Raw genomic sequence first — 14,295 nt, 5'->3', positions numbered from 1 at the left:
GAACAACTTGAAAGCTTAGATTTTTCAAAAATTGCACAATAGAAGTTGTCAACTTTCATCTCTCTGAAGGCATCTAGTTGTGTACCGGCATGAGTAATCCCCATCATTTAAAATAAAAGGGTTATTATTTCTCACATGACATAATGCAGCCTGAGACATTCTGTGACACCCTCCCTTTTAAAGAGATGCTCACCTGCAGTTCCAGCAGCCTGTTTTAGCTGCCTTACCTGTGCAAAGTACTCCTCAGAGATGCGCCCGGCCCATTCTATGCACTGTTCTCTGGGTCTGCATGGGTTGGAAATGTCAGCACACTTTATCAACATGCGTTTGATAAGGATACGGTTTTCAGGAGACCTGAGAACAGTTTTGATTGACTCTCCATCACCATTATTCTGTAACATTTAAGAATTAAAAACATAACATTAGCAAGGTCTCTATGCACTAACTCAAAAGCTTTTGTGCTTTAGGAATGCTTTCAGCACATCCTGTAGGAATCAGTCCTGCTACTGGCTACCAGATTTGATGTCTGACTGAATTTATAGGTGGATTATCAAAGTTAGCCACAGCTCTGAGCTAGCGCTGATCTCCAGTTTCTGTATTCAGTCACTGGCTTTGTGACAGATGCTTTGGCATCTTTGGACAAGTCATGTAATCCCTCTATTCCTTATCTGCCTTCTCAAAAGTGTGGAGAGGATAAATTCATCACTACACACATAGTGATGAAGACCGTGTAGGCAGAAAAATGTAACTCTCTGCTGAAACCCAAGGATTAATGGACTTGCACATTAAGAGTGGAATAGTTGGTCTGAAAAGAGAGACTGACCCAAGATGCAGAGCCACCCTTGGCACACGAACCCCATCAGTGTATCAATCATTCTGACAGCACTGCTACTGTTCAGAGAGTCAGATCCCACATTACCTCCCAGGCATGTTCCTCATTCCCTTCCCTTGCTGCTGGACGCTTTAACGATGGATAGGTACAACAGTTTACACTGCTGTCGACTCAGAATAGAAACTCTTTGAAGCAAGGAACATACAAGACTTTTTTGGCACCTAACAAGGTCTTGCTCCACAGTCAGAGCAGGGAAGAAGTAACAAACAGTAATGATAATAATAATGTGCTACCAGTTCCTGTAGTGTTTTGTACAAAGAGGGAGATACAAAGCAGTAGAAACATTCTGACCTTTTATTAGGTCAGAATAACCATGACATTTTTCAGAAGAAAATTCTTGTGGGGAAGAAAGTTCTTCCTAAAGGAAGAAACTGACAGTCATAAAAAATTTGATAGTACAGAAATGGCTCAGAAATACTAGCTCCACAGGTCTCACCAAAATGAGATGCCTAAACCAATTCTTTTTTCTCATTTCTAAGTATGTGGAAGGGAAAACAGAAGAGATGTATACACCTCCAAATGCATGGGAAAATTATATATGAGAAAGCCAACATAAAGTGATGGAAGCTCCAGAAACACAAATATGGAAATTAGGCATGGAAAATTAGAGATTGCCCAGTTACAGATAGTAGAGAATATCCTAGTAGGTAAACCACCAGGCATCAAGAAAGGATGTTCACCTCTGAGATCTGTTCAAACCAAAGGCACAGTTCTACCTGCTGGATGCAGATGTCTTGGGAATAAAATGTGTTAACTGTGCTTAGTCCCAGCATCCTGCTCCGAGTGCAGAGGTGTCTCTGCATGTCAGATGTTGGCTTCCTGTCATAGCTTAGGTGACATCATGAGGGGAAATGGGAGGATAAAGGATGCTGGAGCTGGAAAGGATTTTTTTCAGTTTATGAAACAAAAGCAGAAAGGAAACAAACAGAGCAGCTTCTCAGCATGGCTCTTTGAACAGATTTGTATAAAAATAATAAATAAATAAATAAATAAAAAGAAGTGGAACTATCCCATTTGGAACAGGCTGTTTGCAGCTCAGCCTGCAAACACTGCCCTGAGTCACCACCATGACTGGAAAGCAGGCCAAAAAACACACACTGCTGCTGCAGCCAGAGGGACAGCAGACTTGAAAGAGGGGCTGACAGTGTTGTTCTGCTCAACACAATAAATAATTTGCTTTACCCACTCACACATTACAGGCCTTTGAATAAGAATTTGCCAAACTGAAACTCCCAGCTGAAAGAAGGGAAACATTTTGCTTCTTGTTTTCAATAGAAATTATATATTCTTTGTCTTTCTTCCCATCCTTGGGTACAATTTGCTGTGAATCACAAATGCCTTGTGGGGCAGATAATTTCCCTGCAGTTTCTGGGGCTTAAGGGTAGAACTAAACTTTTGTTTCATTTTTCCATGTCCCTGTTTGTGTTTTTACTCTCTGACTGTACAGGTCCAAGCCCTGTTCTTCAGCAGCTGTTCAGCTCCCTGAAGAGGCAAGAAGAGGAGTTTTGCTCTTTGCATGGATGCTGCTGCTCAAACAACAGTCATAAATGTGGCTTTCTAAAAAACATGGTAAGAAAATACAGAAAACCATTACAGCTCCTCCATGACGTTGCCACCGATGCAAGCTTTATCATAACCATTTCTGCAAGTCTTCGCTTTGCAAAAATCATTCCAACAAAATTATACACTGCTCTTACTGGCAACAAAACTGTTGGTTGAAGCTGTTATTGAAACTGGTGTGGTTTTTCAGAAAGAGTTCTTAACAGACAATTTCTTTGTGTCCATGGGGTTCCAGATGGCTATTGATTATATGATACATAATGTCACCATCATCTATTTTAAAGATTAAAAAAGAAAGCACACAGAAACCCCATGAATGCTGCCAGGCAGCACTGGAGGCTGAGGGCCTTTATTGCCAGAGAATGCAAAACATGCCAGCCCACAGACCTGCCCTTATGCTGCACCCCCAGCATGGCCCCTTGGGAGGGATGCAATTCAGCCTCTGCTTTGAAGCAAACCTTGCCTCCTTTTGCAGAAACGGCCAACAACAATGCCCAGTCTCCCCACTTCTTCCATGGGAGCAACTGGGTTAATCAAAATAATGTTTTTCCATGAAAAGATACAGCCCAGGGTCCTGGTTCCAAGTACGACATCACAGCACTGTGATATTAATAGGATCCAAGTGAGTCCCACTCACCCTCAAAGTGAGTGACAACCATGTTAAGCAGAAGGGGATTCAGACCCAGAGGTGAAAGATCAATCTCCAGCCTCTCTTTCTCCACATTTCTGATAAACTTTCTCAGAACACCACATGGGAATTTCCCACTGCCAAGGGTTCCCAGTCCCTGCCTAGGCATTTTAAGGAGGACTTGCAGTGTTGCTTACCCCATTTTCTTCTAGTGCTGCCAAGGGTTTATTAATGCTGTTGACAAACTTGTTGACATGCTCAAAGTGCTTTGTCATTTCTGTTGCTAAGACCATGTCAATAATGACTTGGCGAAGGGTTCGATACTCATTCCTGTTTAAAGAAGGAAACAATTAAGAATGCTGGCTGGGTCACAAAGGGCTGGTTGCTAAAACAAGTCTAACAAAATTGCAACAGACCATTCCTGTTTGAGAGAGGTGCTAGGGGAACAAAGAACAGCAATAAAGGCTTGGGCAGCTGTGTCTCTGTTAGATGTAGGAGTACTTTTGGTGTGTAGGGACATATGTGCTCCAGGCATGACTGGATCTCTAGGAGAAACAGTACCTGGGCAGAAGCAGAGGCACCAGCTGCTTAGGAGGCTGCTAGGACATGCCACACCTGCATGTTCCCAAGGCTTTTAGCACAAACACCCAGCTGTGGCTCACTCTGCAGGCAAGTTTTCAGCAATATTTTTCTGCTGTGTCTTGAGAGAACCAAGGCAGTGGTCATATCCTGCCCTAAATGCTTCTCCGAGGCTGCAAGAGCAACAGGCCCTTCATTATCCTTCACACTGCTCTGTGGCTCTTTCTCTCCTTGTTCTCCACCCACCCAGCCATAGCTTGTCCTCTCCATTCAATGACACAAAACAACTCTTCTAGACTTGCTCACATTAAGATTTATACTAAATTCCTTAGATAGGGTCTTCCCTTTTTATGGACAGGAGAAACTGACTGTGGGGAATTACTCAGAAGTTCTTTGCAGGAGAGACAGAACCATTCTACTCTTTTAGAAGCAAATTTCACAAGGGCCATGGAGAGTTATCCACCAGGCGGTGCCCTCCTCTAGGATGCTTGTTTGCCTTATGGTACACAGAAGGAAGTGAGAGATGTAGGTGGGCAGACAAGGGCCCTGGGGGTCAAGCTTACCTCTCCATGTTTTTGAAGATGTTGCATTTGCCATCCCGGGTGGTGAGCTGGAAAGCCAGGGCAGCGTGGTGGCTCTCCAGCACGGCCGTGTCGTTGTAGAGAATGGCGAGCTCGCTGCCAGCATTGCACAGGAAGGAATTTGTTCTTCCTGGGTGATCCACATCGTGCACTGTGGCAGCAATGAGCGCAGCAACCTCGTCAATTGGATCCAGAGTTTGCTGAAAATAGAAGGGTGCTTAGTTTTCCTGGCAGACTCATTAGAAACCCTATTCTGTCCATAAGATTAAGCCAAGTCGCCGAGGAATAAAAGCCAAAACTCTGGAGATCAGTAAGGGTCAGATGTTCTACAGAGAGCAATGGAAAATTCATTATAAGCTTCATTGAACATTGCGTGACTTTTTTGGCCATTTTGTACCTTCTAAATTTTGCCTTAACCACACCTTTGTCACAGCACATCAAATTAAACAAATGTAAAGTAATAAATTAGTTTGTGTTTTCTAGCAACACTGAAACCACCTTCACTTGGAGTTAAGGCATTTGACTTGGAAAAAAGACCAATACTGCTAAAAATTATTCTATTAGCACCCCTTAATTTCCTTTGGCAATTTAATGTGTCCTAATCATGTTCCACTTATGTGCTGGCTAGGTTTACAATTTGAAAGGAATGTTATCCATACATCCAGCTCTTTAATAGCGCTGTCCTGGGTTACAGCTAATGCATATTCTATGGAGAATATTCAATGTTTTGTATCCATGGATAAATTACATGACACATGTTCTGTACTTTCTGTGTCACATTCTGATTCTCGTAGCATGCTGCACTCCAAGCTTTATGTCTCCTTGCAATGGGCATTGCTTTATGCCTGTTTTTATCTACCCTGTCATGAAATACAAACCTATTTGACTCTTAAGATTTTACACTTAAGTGCTAATACTTTATTAAAGCATAAAGGAGAACAAGAACTAAGCATCTCAGAAATATTTTGTATACATTTGGAAACCAGCCTTTGTGCTGTGTTTATACTGGCATTTGTGAAGGATTACAGATACAAAACAATTATATTAAAATTTTTAATAAAATGAAAGAGACACAAGAGCAGAAATATTCCCATTTGAATCTGGGAGCACGGCAGATAATTTTCATTCCAATCTGCTTTAATTTGAGGTCCAAATTCTCTGTGGGCCCACTACTACCATTCAGAATAGTTACACTTGGTAGGTGAAAAGACAAACCCTACCCTTCTTCACACCTCCTGAAATTATGCAATGACCTGACTTTGCAGGAGCAGGGAAATTATTCATTGAGGACTGTCAAGAGATTCTCATGGAGAACAAGAGAAGGCAAATAATTCTTTCTGCTCTAGTTCATATTTAGCATTGTCTGAAATACTCTCTGCTGTGTTTTAACTTCTTCCTTCTTTCTTTCAGCTGCTGCTCATGGGATTCTATTTTTGTGGTATAAAGTTCATAGAGAGGAATTTGAGAGAGGGATTTCCTCAGAGGGACACACTGAGCAGCATTCAGTGTAGCTGAGAAAGACCTGTGCAGATGGGAAATGGCCAGAAACATGAGAATACCTGGCCTGGAAGACCACAGCAGTCTACCTGACTTATTTCACAGGGATTTACAGCACTTTTACACCCAATGTCAAGTCAAGGATTCTAACTTTGTTATCTTAACTCCCATGAAAACGTTTTTTCTCAGAAAATGGTTCTGAGAATATGGCTTCAATTTCAAAGCCAGAAAATCTTCCTAGGCAAGTTGAACTGAGTTCAAGTTGCAAAAAAAAAATATTCTCAGCATGAATTTCAGTGGCAGAATTGGGCTTTCTGTGTTTAGATTAAGTTGAACTCTGTGCAACACAAAAGCAGCTGGGCTATAACTTTGAAAAGATGAAGAGAGAATTCTGAACTTTGATTCTGCTCCTTCTGTTGCTGCAACATTTTTTTCTCTTCCTATGCCTACAGAGGAATGGAAATAACATTCTGGAAAAAGAGGAGGCAGTCATGCTTCTGTGGCATTGAAATGGATCCAGATCTTGTCTGGTTTTCATAGATATTCTTGGGAAGACCAGCTAAACCTCTGGCAAATCAGGGGCTGAAAAAATCCAGTGACGTTCTATCCCCACTTGGCATACAGTATGTGTAAATCAGCCTCTGGAGAGCACACTAATGAGCAGCAGCTCCAAGTTAACGGAATTACTACAGTTTAATGAGCTGTCAGAAGCTTGTTTACAGTCACAAATTTCTCAGCCAGGTGCCCATCACTGGTGCTATCCTTAGGAAGGCCAGTTCAGAACTTCTACCCAAGACTGTGACTCAGAAATATGTCCCACCACTACTCTACTGCACACACACCAAGCACTGCTTTATTCCCCTTCTCCAGTCTGGACATGTGAGAGCAAAAGTCACTCTGATTTATTCTGGTTTTCATGGTTCTAATACCCCAGTGGGTGTTATGGTAGTGACAAGTAATTTTTTTCAATACTCTCCTCCAATGCAGTCTCAGGGCATCTTCTCCAGTGGGTGATACAGTCTACTTTATGGCCTATATTGTCCTGGGAATCTTTTGCAAAATGACCATCACAAGACATAAGAGATGGTAATTTACTACATTAAATCTGTATTTGGCATGTGCCATCACAAAAATAATTATGTTATTAGCTCACTTATCTGAGAAGGTTTAACTACATAAAGAAGTTTTACTTGAAAATAAGGTTTTCTTATTCTCCCATCAAGAACTCTTCAATTCTGTAATATTAGTACCCATCCTTCTACATATACTATAAGAGAGATCCTACAATTCATGCAAAGCAGCCCAGTTCTTTGACCTCAGAGTTACCAAACTGGTTGGCACTGGGCAGACATTTGGCTTTTGAATCTGTTTCTGAGATCCTTCTTTGATTGCATCTGTATTTCCCACCTACATTGTTTCACATAGATGTGGACTCACCTTTACTCTCTCTTTAGACAAGAAGTAAGCAGTAGCATGAAGTACATCTGCTGAATGAGTAGAATTGTGGTAGGAGTTGGAGGAATGGTAGTTAGCCTCAATAACTTGTAACCATGACCTCAGAGTGGATTCTGAACAGTTTAGGAATTCACAGATTCCAAAGCGAGCAAATATTTTGAGACCCAGATAAACCAAAGGCCTGTGGAGAAAAATAAAAGTTTTAAAATGAATGCAGCTGAAAGAATATTATATAGCATAAACAGTGTGAATCCACACAGCATTTTTAGCTAATGACATATGTAATGATGTGTAAGGACTCGTTAGAGAATTACTGTGTCATATACTGGAATTGTAACATACATAAAGTCAAATCCCCCTTAATCCCCCCCCCCAGTGTCAGACAAAGGTGTCTCCAGGTTTCTCTGTCAGGGAACTGTAATGCACTAAAATTCAATTTATTATCCTGGCTTTATTATCATATGTCTGCTTGGACTTAAGGCAATACTAGCAATATATTCATACTTGTGAGTCATTGAAAATCACTTTACTTATCTTAACAAATGAACTGCTGTTATTTAAACACAGTAGGAAGCAATCATAATTATACTACCTTTAATAAGAGTACAGGCAACAAAGTACCTCCTTTGTCCCTCTGTGGTCTCTCCAGATCACTAAGAACAGAGAAACCTACCTGGTGATCTCATGCATGCTGGCTGGGATAATTAAGTTACTGCAATGTACCCATTAAATGCTGTAAATCACACAGACTGACTGTATTTTTACATCTTTCTTTTTAATTACTTATCTCTATTACTTCATTAGAAATCAAAATGCAGCAAAGAAAGAAAACCTAAAGCAAGTGAATGTAAATACCTTCATTTAAAATAAAACCATTTTAAAGAAGAATAAAACCCTAGGGGGGTTTTGCACCTTTTTGGCTCATAAAACCACAGTCTAATAATGAAGTGCATATTTGTTAACTAAGTGCCTGACATCTTTCTTAGACTTTGGTTTTGAATAACTTTCAAAGCTCTTACAGATCTGGGATTTTGACAAAGGGTTTAAGATAGTCAAGTCATTGCAGGATCTGGCCTCCAAATTGGTGTCTCACAAAAGCTTTTACCTAAGACAAAGCATGATACATGAAACTAGACCCAAAAGGGGAACTTTTTAAAAGCATGAGAAAATAAAACCAAGGATTTAAACAGAAAGAACAATTTACAGTCTTAGGGGGAGCCTTTGCTACTAATGAAGTATAGTCTGTCAAAGCTGCTGATCTGCTTTTGAAAACTTCTGTGATGGAAATTGGTATGCCCTGCTTTTTATCAGTAAATTTTCTCCAGTTAAGCTTATACATAAAATGTAACCTGCCAAGATTTTAGAATAAAGACCTTCCTCTAATCCCAGAGAAAGGTAATGGGAATTCTGCTGAAAAGCTGTATTGGAACTGTTCAGGAATAAAACCCTCCCAATCAAATGGAAAGAAAATAAAACTTGATCTGTATTAACTGATCAAATCAAGACCAGCATGTTGATTCTGTGTGTAGTTTGCCATAATAGGAATTTGAATCCCCACAAGAAAATAATTTGATTTGTATAACTTTTCTATTCCCGAATAAAGGAAGTCTTTAAAAATGATGCTGTATTGTCATTATACCATACCAAAGATATATAATCTTCACTTATATCCACTGGGGAATTTGGAGGAAATAGTGCATGATGAAACAGAAGCTATTTAAGATGCATACACAACTAGAAATGACAGTGAGAAAATTTCAAACATCTGACATTGAAAATAAAATTAATTCAGCTGTAAAAGCACAGGTAGAGAACGTAAGGATCTGATTAAAGGATGACATTTAAGTCAATTTTCAGCAACTGCAGTTTATGAGCTCTTGCATTTACTGACCTTTTATGGGTGGCAGCCTCAAGTTCAAAGATATCAAAATCCCACTGTTCCTCATTTTCCATTGCCTCTGTTATCCGTGGGGGTATGTCATTGAGGGAGATTGGAGAGCTCAGACTGCCAGCAACCTGATGAGTTTCTTTTGAGGAATAGTTATTACTATATGTATTTATTAACACTATATTAAGCAGAATATTTAATAGTGAGATACAATTTTACTGAATGACCATGCTTTCTCTTCTGTAGTAACACCCGGCCCAGTAATGCTGCAGATAAACCCCCCTCCTCGAAAAAAAAAAAAAAGCACTCATTAAAAAGGACATCTAATCACATTTCCCCTTTTTCCTAAATTTCTGAACATGTTTTAGTGTCTCAAATTAAATTAGCTGCCAAATTAAAACTTACGTTTTGCTGACAATATGTATTCGTTCCCTGATAATCTTCGTAAACCATCCTGTTAAATGAAAGTTGCAATTAATTGGAGGGTATTGAACAATAGGTCTAGGAGATGATGACACCAAGTAGAAGCACAACAACTTCAGAGCAGCCTGACTGCAGCCTGTCACAGTCATCAGAGCTGCCTCTCCCTTATTTGTTTGTACTGCTCAGATTCACCTGGTTTACACAGAGCTTGTAACAGATGAGGAACCACAGGCTAGGGGATACAATATGGACTCAGGCAGGTAAAAACTCAGGTTTCTCAGTGCAGATGGAGGTCTGGAACTGCAGCCTCATATCTGTCTTTGCCTGGCCAACGTGCACGCCAGCTGTGGTCTGTGCCTCAGAGCAGACACGGCGTGTCCACACACTTCCAGCAAGGAGCAAAGGTGGGCGGTGGGAGGGAGTGGATGGAGACATTGCCCTGCTCCCCTGCCCTGGTACTGGCACATCCAGTCACCTCAGCAGCATAAGAATCTCAGGAGAATCTCAGGAACAAATTACTCTGAGGCTTCCTTTCTAGCACACAGAATGTGAACTTGTTTATTCTTCAGTTCAGTGCCCCCTAGGCTTAATTCTGGCACGGTGCCTAGATGTGAACACTGAGATGATGGATTAAAACTAACAGAATTATGTATTTAATATTTACTTTTTGTTTTATGCTTCTAAATGCTGTGGCCCAAATCCTGCTTGCTCTTTTGAGGTTACAGCTGTTGGCTCATGTTTAGCCCATGATGTAAAAAAACAGCATTTAAAAAAAATTCTTCTGAATACATCTTATTAAAAATGTTATTCACACCAATTATAGCTGAAGTAAATGTGGATCCTGTATTTGACATGGAATATCCACTCTTAAAAGAGCTGTTATATCTAATTCTTATTTTCACATTTGTAAGTAAGTGAGTCTGGAGTTTTGTGATTTAAAAGGAAAGGGAGTACAACAATGGCTGTTCAATAGAACTGCTATGACAAATATTTAGGTCACCAGATGCTGCCTATCATTTAGAATCAAAGATTAGTTTTTAAGAGTTGAAATAGCAGGTGTAATTGTATCTGGTAAATCTATCTTTAAACTCCAAATGCCCTTCCTGCTTGAGAGTTCAAATCCAATAACATATTACTTGTTTCCTTCTCAGATGTAACTTCTGAACGCAAATGGAACAATATAATTCTGTTTTCAGCAGGCTCTTTGATGGAAAAATGTTTCTCTCCAATAACTTTAAAACTCATACCATGCCATATACTCTGAAATTAATTTTCTCAGCTTTTCTTATTGCTCCATAAAAAAGCCTTGAGTTTATTTTTAGTAAAGATTTTATATTTTGCAATATTGTTACCTTCATGTTCATGGACCAAATATAACAATCCACAAAAAGGAGAAACCAGTTGAGTTTATGGACTTTTATGTATTTAGCAGGAGAAAAGATTCACTTCAAGACTAATGATTATATGTATCAATATTCTTCCTATATTTTTGTAGTTAAGGTAACAATAAATTTTGTCCATTCAGTTAGTAAATACAACCCAGTATGAACCATTCAGGTCTTCTCCTGGAATTCTTGGAGTCTCCAACATGTTTCTCCTGATTAGGTATTTGCTGTGTATTTTTAAAAGTAAAAATACACATAAACTATTTAAAGATAGATACTGCAAAGATATCCTGATAGTTCCAACATGAAATTATAATAGCCCAGAGACATCTCTGAAAAGCTCACATTTTGTGAGCCTTTTTTCATTCAACACATTGTAAATTTTTGTCCTGATGTAGCCTTTCATATGCAACCTACAGACTGATGAGAGCACATATCCTTAGGGCACAGGTAACATTCATCTAAACTCATCTGTCACCATCAGGAGGGTCAGACTCCATACTCTGAAGGTTTGGGTTCAGTTCTTGCTTCATTATGTGCCCTTGGTTCAACTTTAGATACTATGCTACAGGTACAAATATAATCCAAGAAACAGCAACAAATATATGTATTTTGCATTCTTTTGAAAACATTCTTTTGATAGACTGAAAAGCCCCCCAGAACCATGTCATTCCAATCCTCACTAATAAATTTTTAAAAAATCTGATTCTCTTTCTTTCTCCCTCTCCCATCTATACCTTACTCAAATGAATCACATTGAAAAAAAATTGGTTTTATTTTCTATTTTTCACTAAACTAATGTTTTAAAGGGGCTGGTCAATTTTCTTCCCATTTTCAGATCTACATTATTCAAGTAGGGGGAGAAAGTCCACAAAAAGACATGTGCAGTTTTTCCTGAAAATTTGGTGTTGTAGAGGCAGAGCACATGGCAGATGATAAAGATCAAGTAACTGGGAAAATCAGGCAGTGAACATTAATCAAGAACTGTTTGTGGCAGTAAGTACTTACTGTCATTAACCCTCCCACAAGGTCACTTGTATGTGGATCCTCATCTTTTGTCCCCAGTTGTGGAGAGTACAATTCAGTGGTTCTTAAAATCTCCAAAGCTCGGTCTAAAGCTTCTGCAACTGGCAAGGGACTGCTCTCTTGTGCAGCATTGATGATGTTTATTACCTAATTTAGCATCAGAAATATTGTGAACTTAGAAGTGATTTTTTAAAAACAGAGATACTCAGTAATTACTATGATAAACTCAAGAAAATAACAAGACACAAAACTTTAATCTGCATGGGGGAAAATCAAAATGATAGGGACATTACTGAAACGCTGACATTTACTACTGACTCTGGGAATAAGATCGTGGCCTTAAGGACAGCAGTCTTATTAATGACTTTCCCCTCCAAGGCACAGCCTCAAAACGTCTCTGAATGGATTTAATGTAACTTTTCTCCCACTTGCCTCTCACAATTTGTTAAAGAGCTGGTTTTTGACAAATCTTTGAATGGTTTCAGAAAGCAGTTGACAATGCATAAATAAGAAGGAGGAACTCCAGTCCCTCCTTCTTAAATAGGATCATGTGAAGGCTGACTCCATGGATGACACTCTACCAAGCAGGTCTGGGGGATTTTTGTTCAGAGTATCTGCCTTTTTGAAGCTACAGCAGTGGGAGGGTGGTGCAGCACAGCAGAGCTGTGACATTACCTTGGTGATGGGAGCCTCGATAGTCATGGAATGGACCCTGGCCATGGAGGAGCGGCGCCGCTGGGAGCTGCCTGTGGCAAAACAGAGCAGAATGTGTACCCTGACTGCAGAGACAAGGCTCATGAGAGGATCAGCCAGGAACTCCTGAGGCCCTTTCTGCACTGCTTACCCTGCTGTGCCTTTCAGGGGCAATCTACTGCAGAATGCACAACTGCAAAGAGATGCTGGCTGAACCACTGATGTCCCTGATTAGAGGTAAGTGGCTGCAACAGCCTGGCAAAATCATGGCTTTGCTTTATTATTTTAAATATTCAGTTACAAACTCAGTTAAAACACTAGACAGATATGTGTGCATAAAGTGGCAGGCACAGGTAGGTAACCACTGAATTTAGATTATTACAGGATGTATCTTGCTGCCTGATGCAACATGACAAGTCATAATGAGTCAGCTTCCAAGCTGAGGGAAATCACTGAAGCTCTTTTGAAGTGGGTACCTATGCCAAATAAAAACAGCAGAGGTTTTGGCCTATTACACTGGAGATTTAAAAACAAATGTTTTATACTGGTTAGCAATTTTGGTTCTGCAGAGAAATGGTCAAGATGAGATTTTTCTGGATATTGTGCTACCTATAAAATGCAGACATCTCTATTACTTATTGTGCTGAGCAGTTCTTAAGAAGAAGAGTCAATGCTATTTTTGCTATGCTGGAACATGACTGTATTCTCACTGCCACAGACATGCTTCACTAGTGTATGCTGCCTAGACTGTGATGAGGGATGATTTAACAAAGGCATCTAAGTGTCAGCAACAGTTTTGAGTATGTGACTCATCTATCAAGTTTAGGGTGATCTAACAGAGCAAAACAAAACACAGTGAAAGAAAACAAAATTAAGAAAAAAATATCTTCACATCTCTATCAAGGGAAGAGGTAAGAAACATAATAATTTGTGTATTGGGTTTGCATAACAACTCCAACTCAGCCAGACCCAACAGGATGAGTTGTTTCACATACCATCACTCCCACGAGATGTTGTGGATCTGACATCCAGGGATCCTTTCCTCATGTCTTTGTGTCTGCAAGTCTGAGTATCTGTGAAGAAAATGATATTGCATAATGACACAAAATTTTGCCTAAGATGTATGCTAAAGGAACTGAAGCTCAGAAAAGCCTGGGAGCAGCTGAGTGACACTGACCTCAGTGCTTCAGCAGGTGAGAGATGATCAAAGTGCCTTTGAAAGCTCTTGCCCTATCACACTGTCCTGAGCCCAGTCAAGCTCTCAGGCAGAACATGCCTAAGTGACCGTGCAGAAGGAAACTGTGGAGAGAAAAGCTCCTCTCTCACACTGTGACACAGCCACAGTTGTGAACACAACTTGTGCAGCACACCTGAGCTCACACAAGTAACCACTGCCACCAGCTGGGCCACAGCAGAGCACAGGCCAGCAAGGGGGGCAGTGAATCCCAGCTTCCTTAGGGACTCCTGGGAAGAGTCCTGGGAAGATTCAGCTGTTCTAAGACTACAGTTAACAACAGCAGGGACACCAAGGATGTCCTAACTGAAGGGCTGGTATGTGGGATGAGGGTGAATGACAGTGTTCGTCATCCTCATTCCCACCCACATGCAAGCTCCCCACAAAGCAGCTCAAAGCAATGCAGACACAGGTGCTGTGTGCTACAGAGCAGCCACAGCAACAGCATGACATG

The 14,295-nt window shown here is 40.3% G+C and overlaps 1 protein-coding gene across 3 annotated transcripts in view; it reads right to left on the bottom strand.

Annotated features, from left to right (window-relative positions):
* The window catches only part of PDE8A (phosphodiesterase 8A), a 126,426-nt gene that overhangs the window by 14,344 nt on the left and 97,787 nt on the right, over positions 1–14,295 (bottom strand). For all 3 annotated transcript variants that reach the window (XM_066558446.1, XM_066558443.1, XM_066558444.1), the window contains exons 12-20: positions 13,603–13,680; positions 12,590–12,660; positions 11,897–12,061; positions 9,486–9,534; positions 9,084–9,219; positions 7,175–7,373; positions 4,223–4,440; positions 3,278–3,410; positions 228–392 (exon numbers count right to left, since the gene is read on the bottom strand). In XM_066558446.1, the coding sequence (XP_066414543.1) occupies positions 228–392; positions 3,278–3,410; positions 4,223–4,440; positions 7,175–7,373; positions 9,084–9,219; positions 9,486–9,534; positions 11,897–12,061; positions 12,590–12,660; positions 13,603–13,680 (1,214 nt within the window). The remainder of the gene's footprint in view (positions 1–227; positions 393–3,277; positions 3,411–4,222; positions 4,441–7,174; positions 7,374–9,083; positions 9,220–9,485; positions 9,535–11,896; positions 12,062–12,589; positions 12,661–13,602; positions 13,681–14,295) is intronic.

This window comes from Molothrus aeneus, chromosome 13, assembly GCF_037042795.1.
Source record: "Molothrus aeneus isolate 106 chromosome 13, BPBGC_Maene_1.0, whole genome shotgun sequence".
Classification (NCBI taxonomy): Eukaryota; Metazoa; Chordata; class Aves; order Passeriformes; family Icteridae; genus Molothrus; species Molothrus aeneus.
This window is presented reverse-complemented; position numbering and strand designations above follow the sequence as displayed.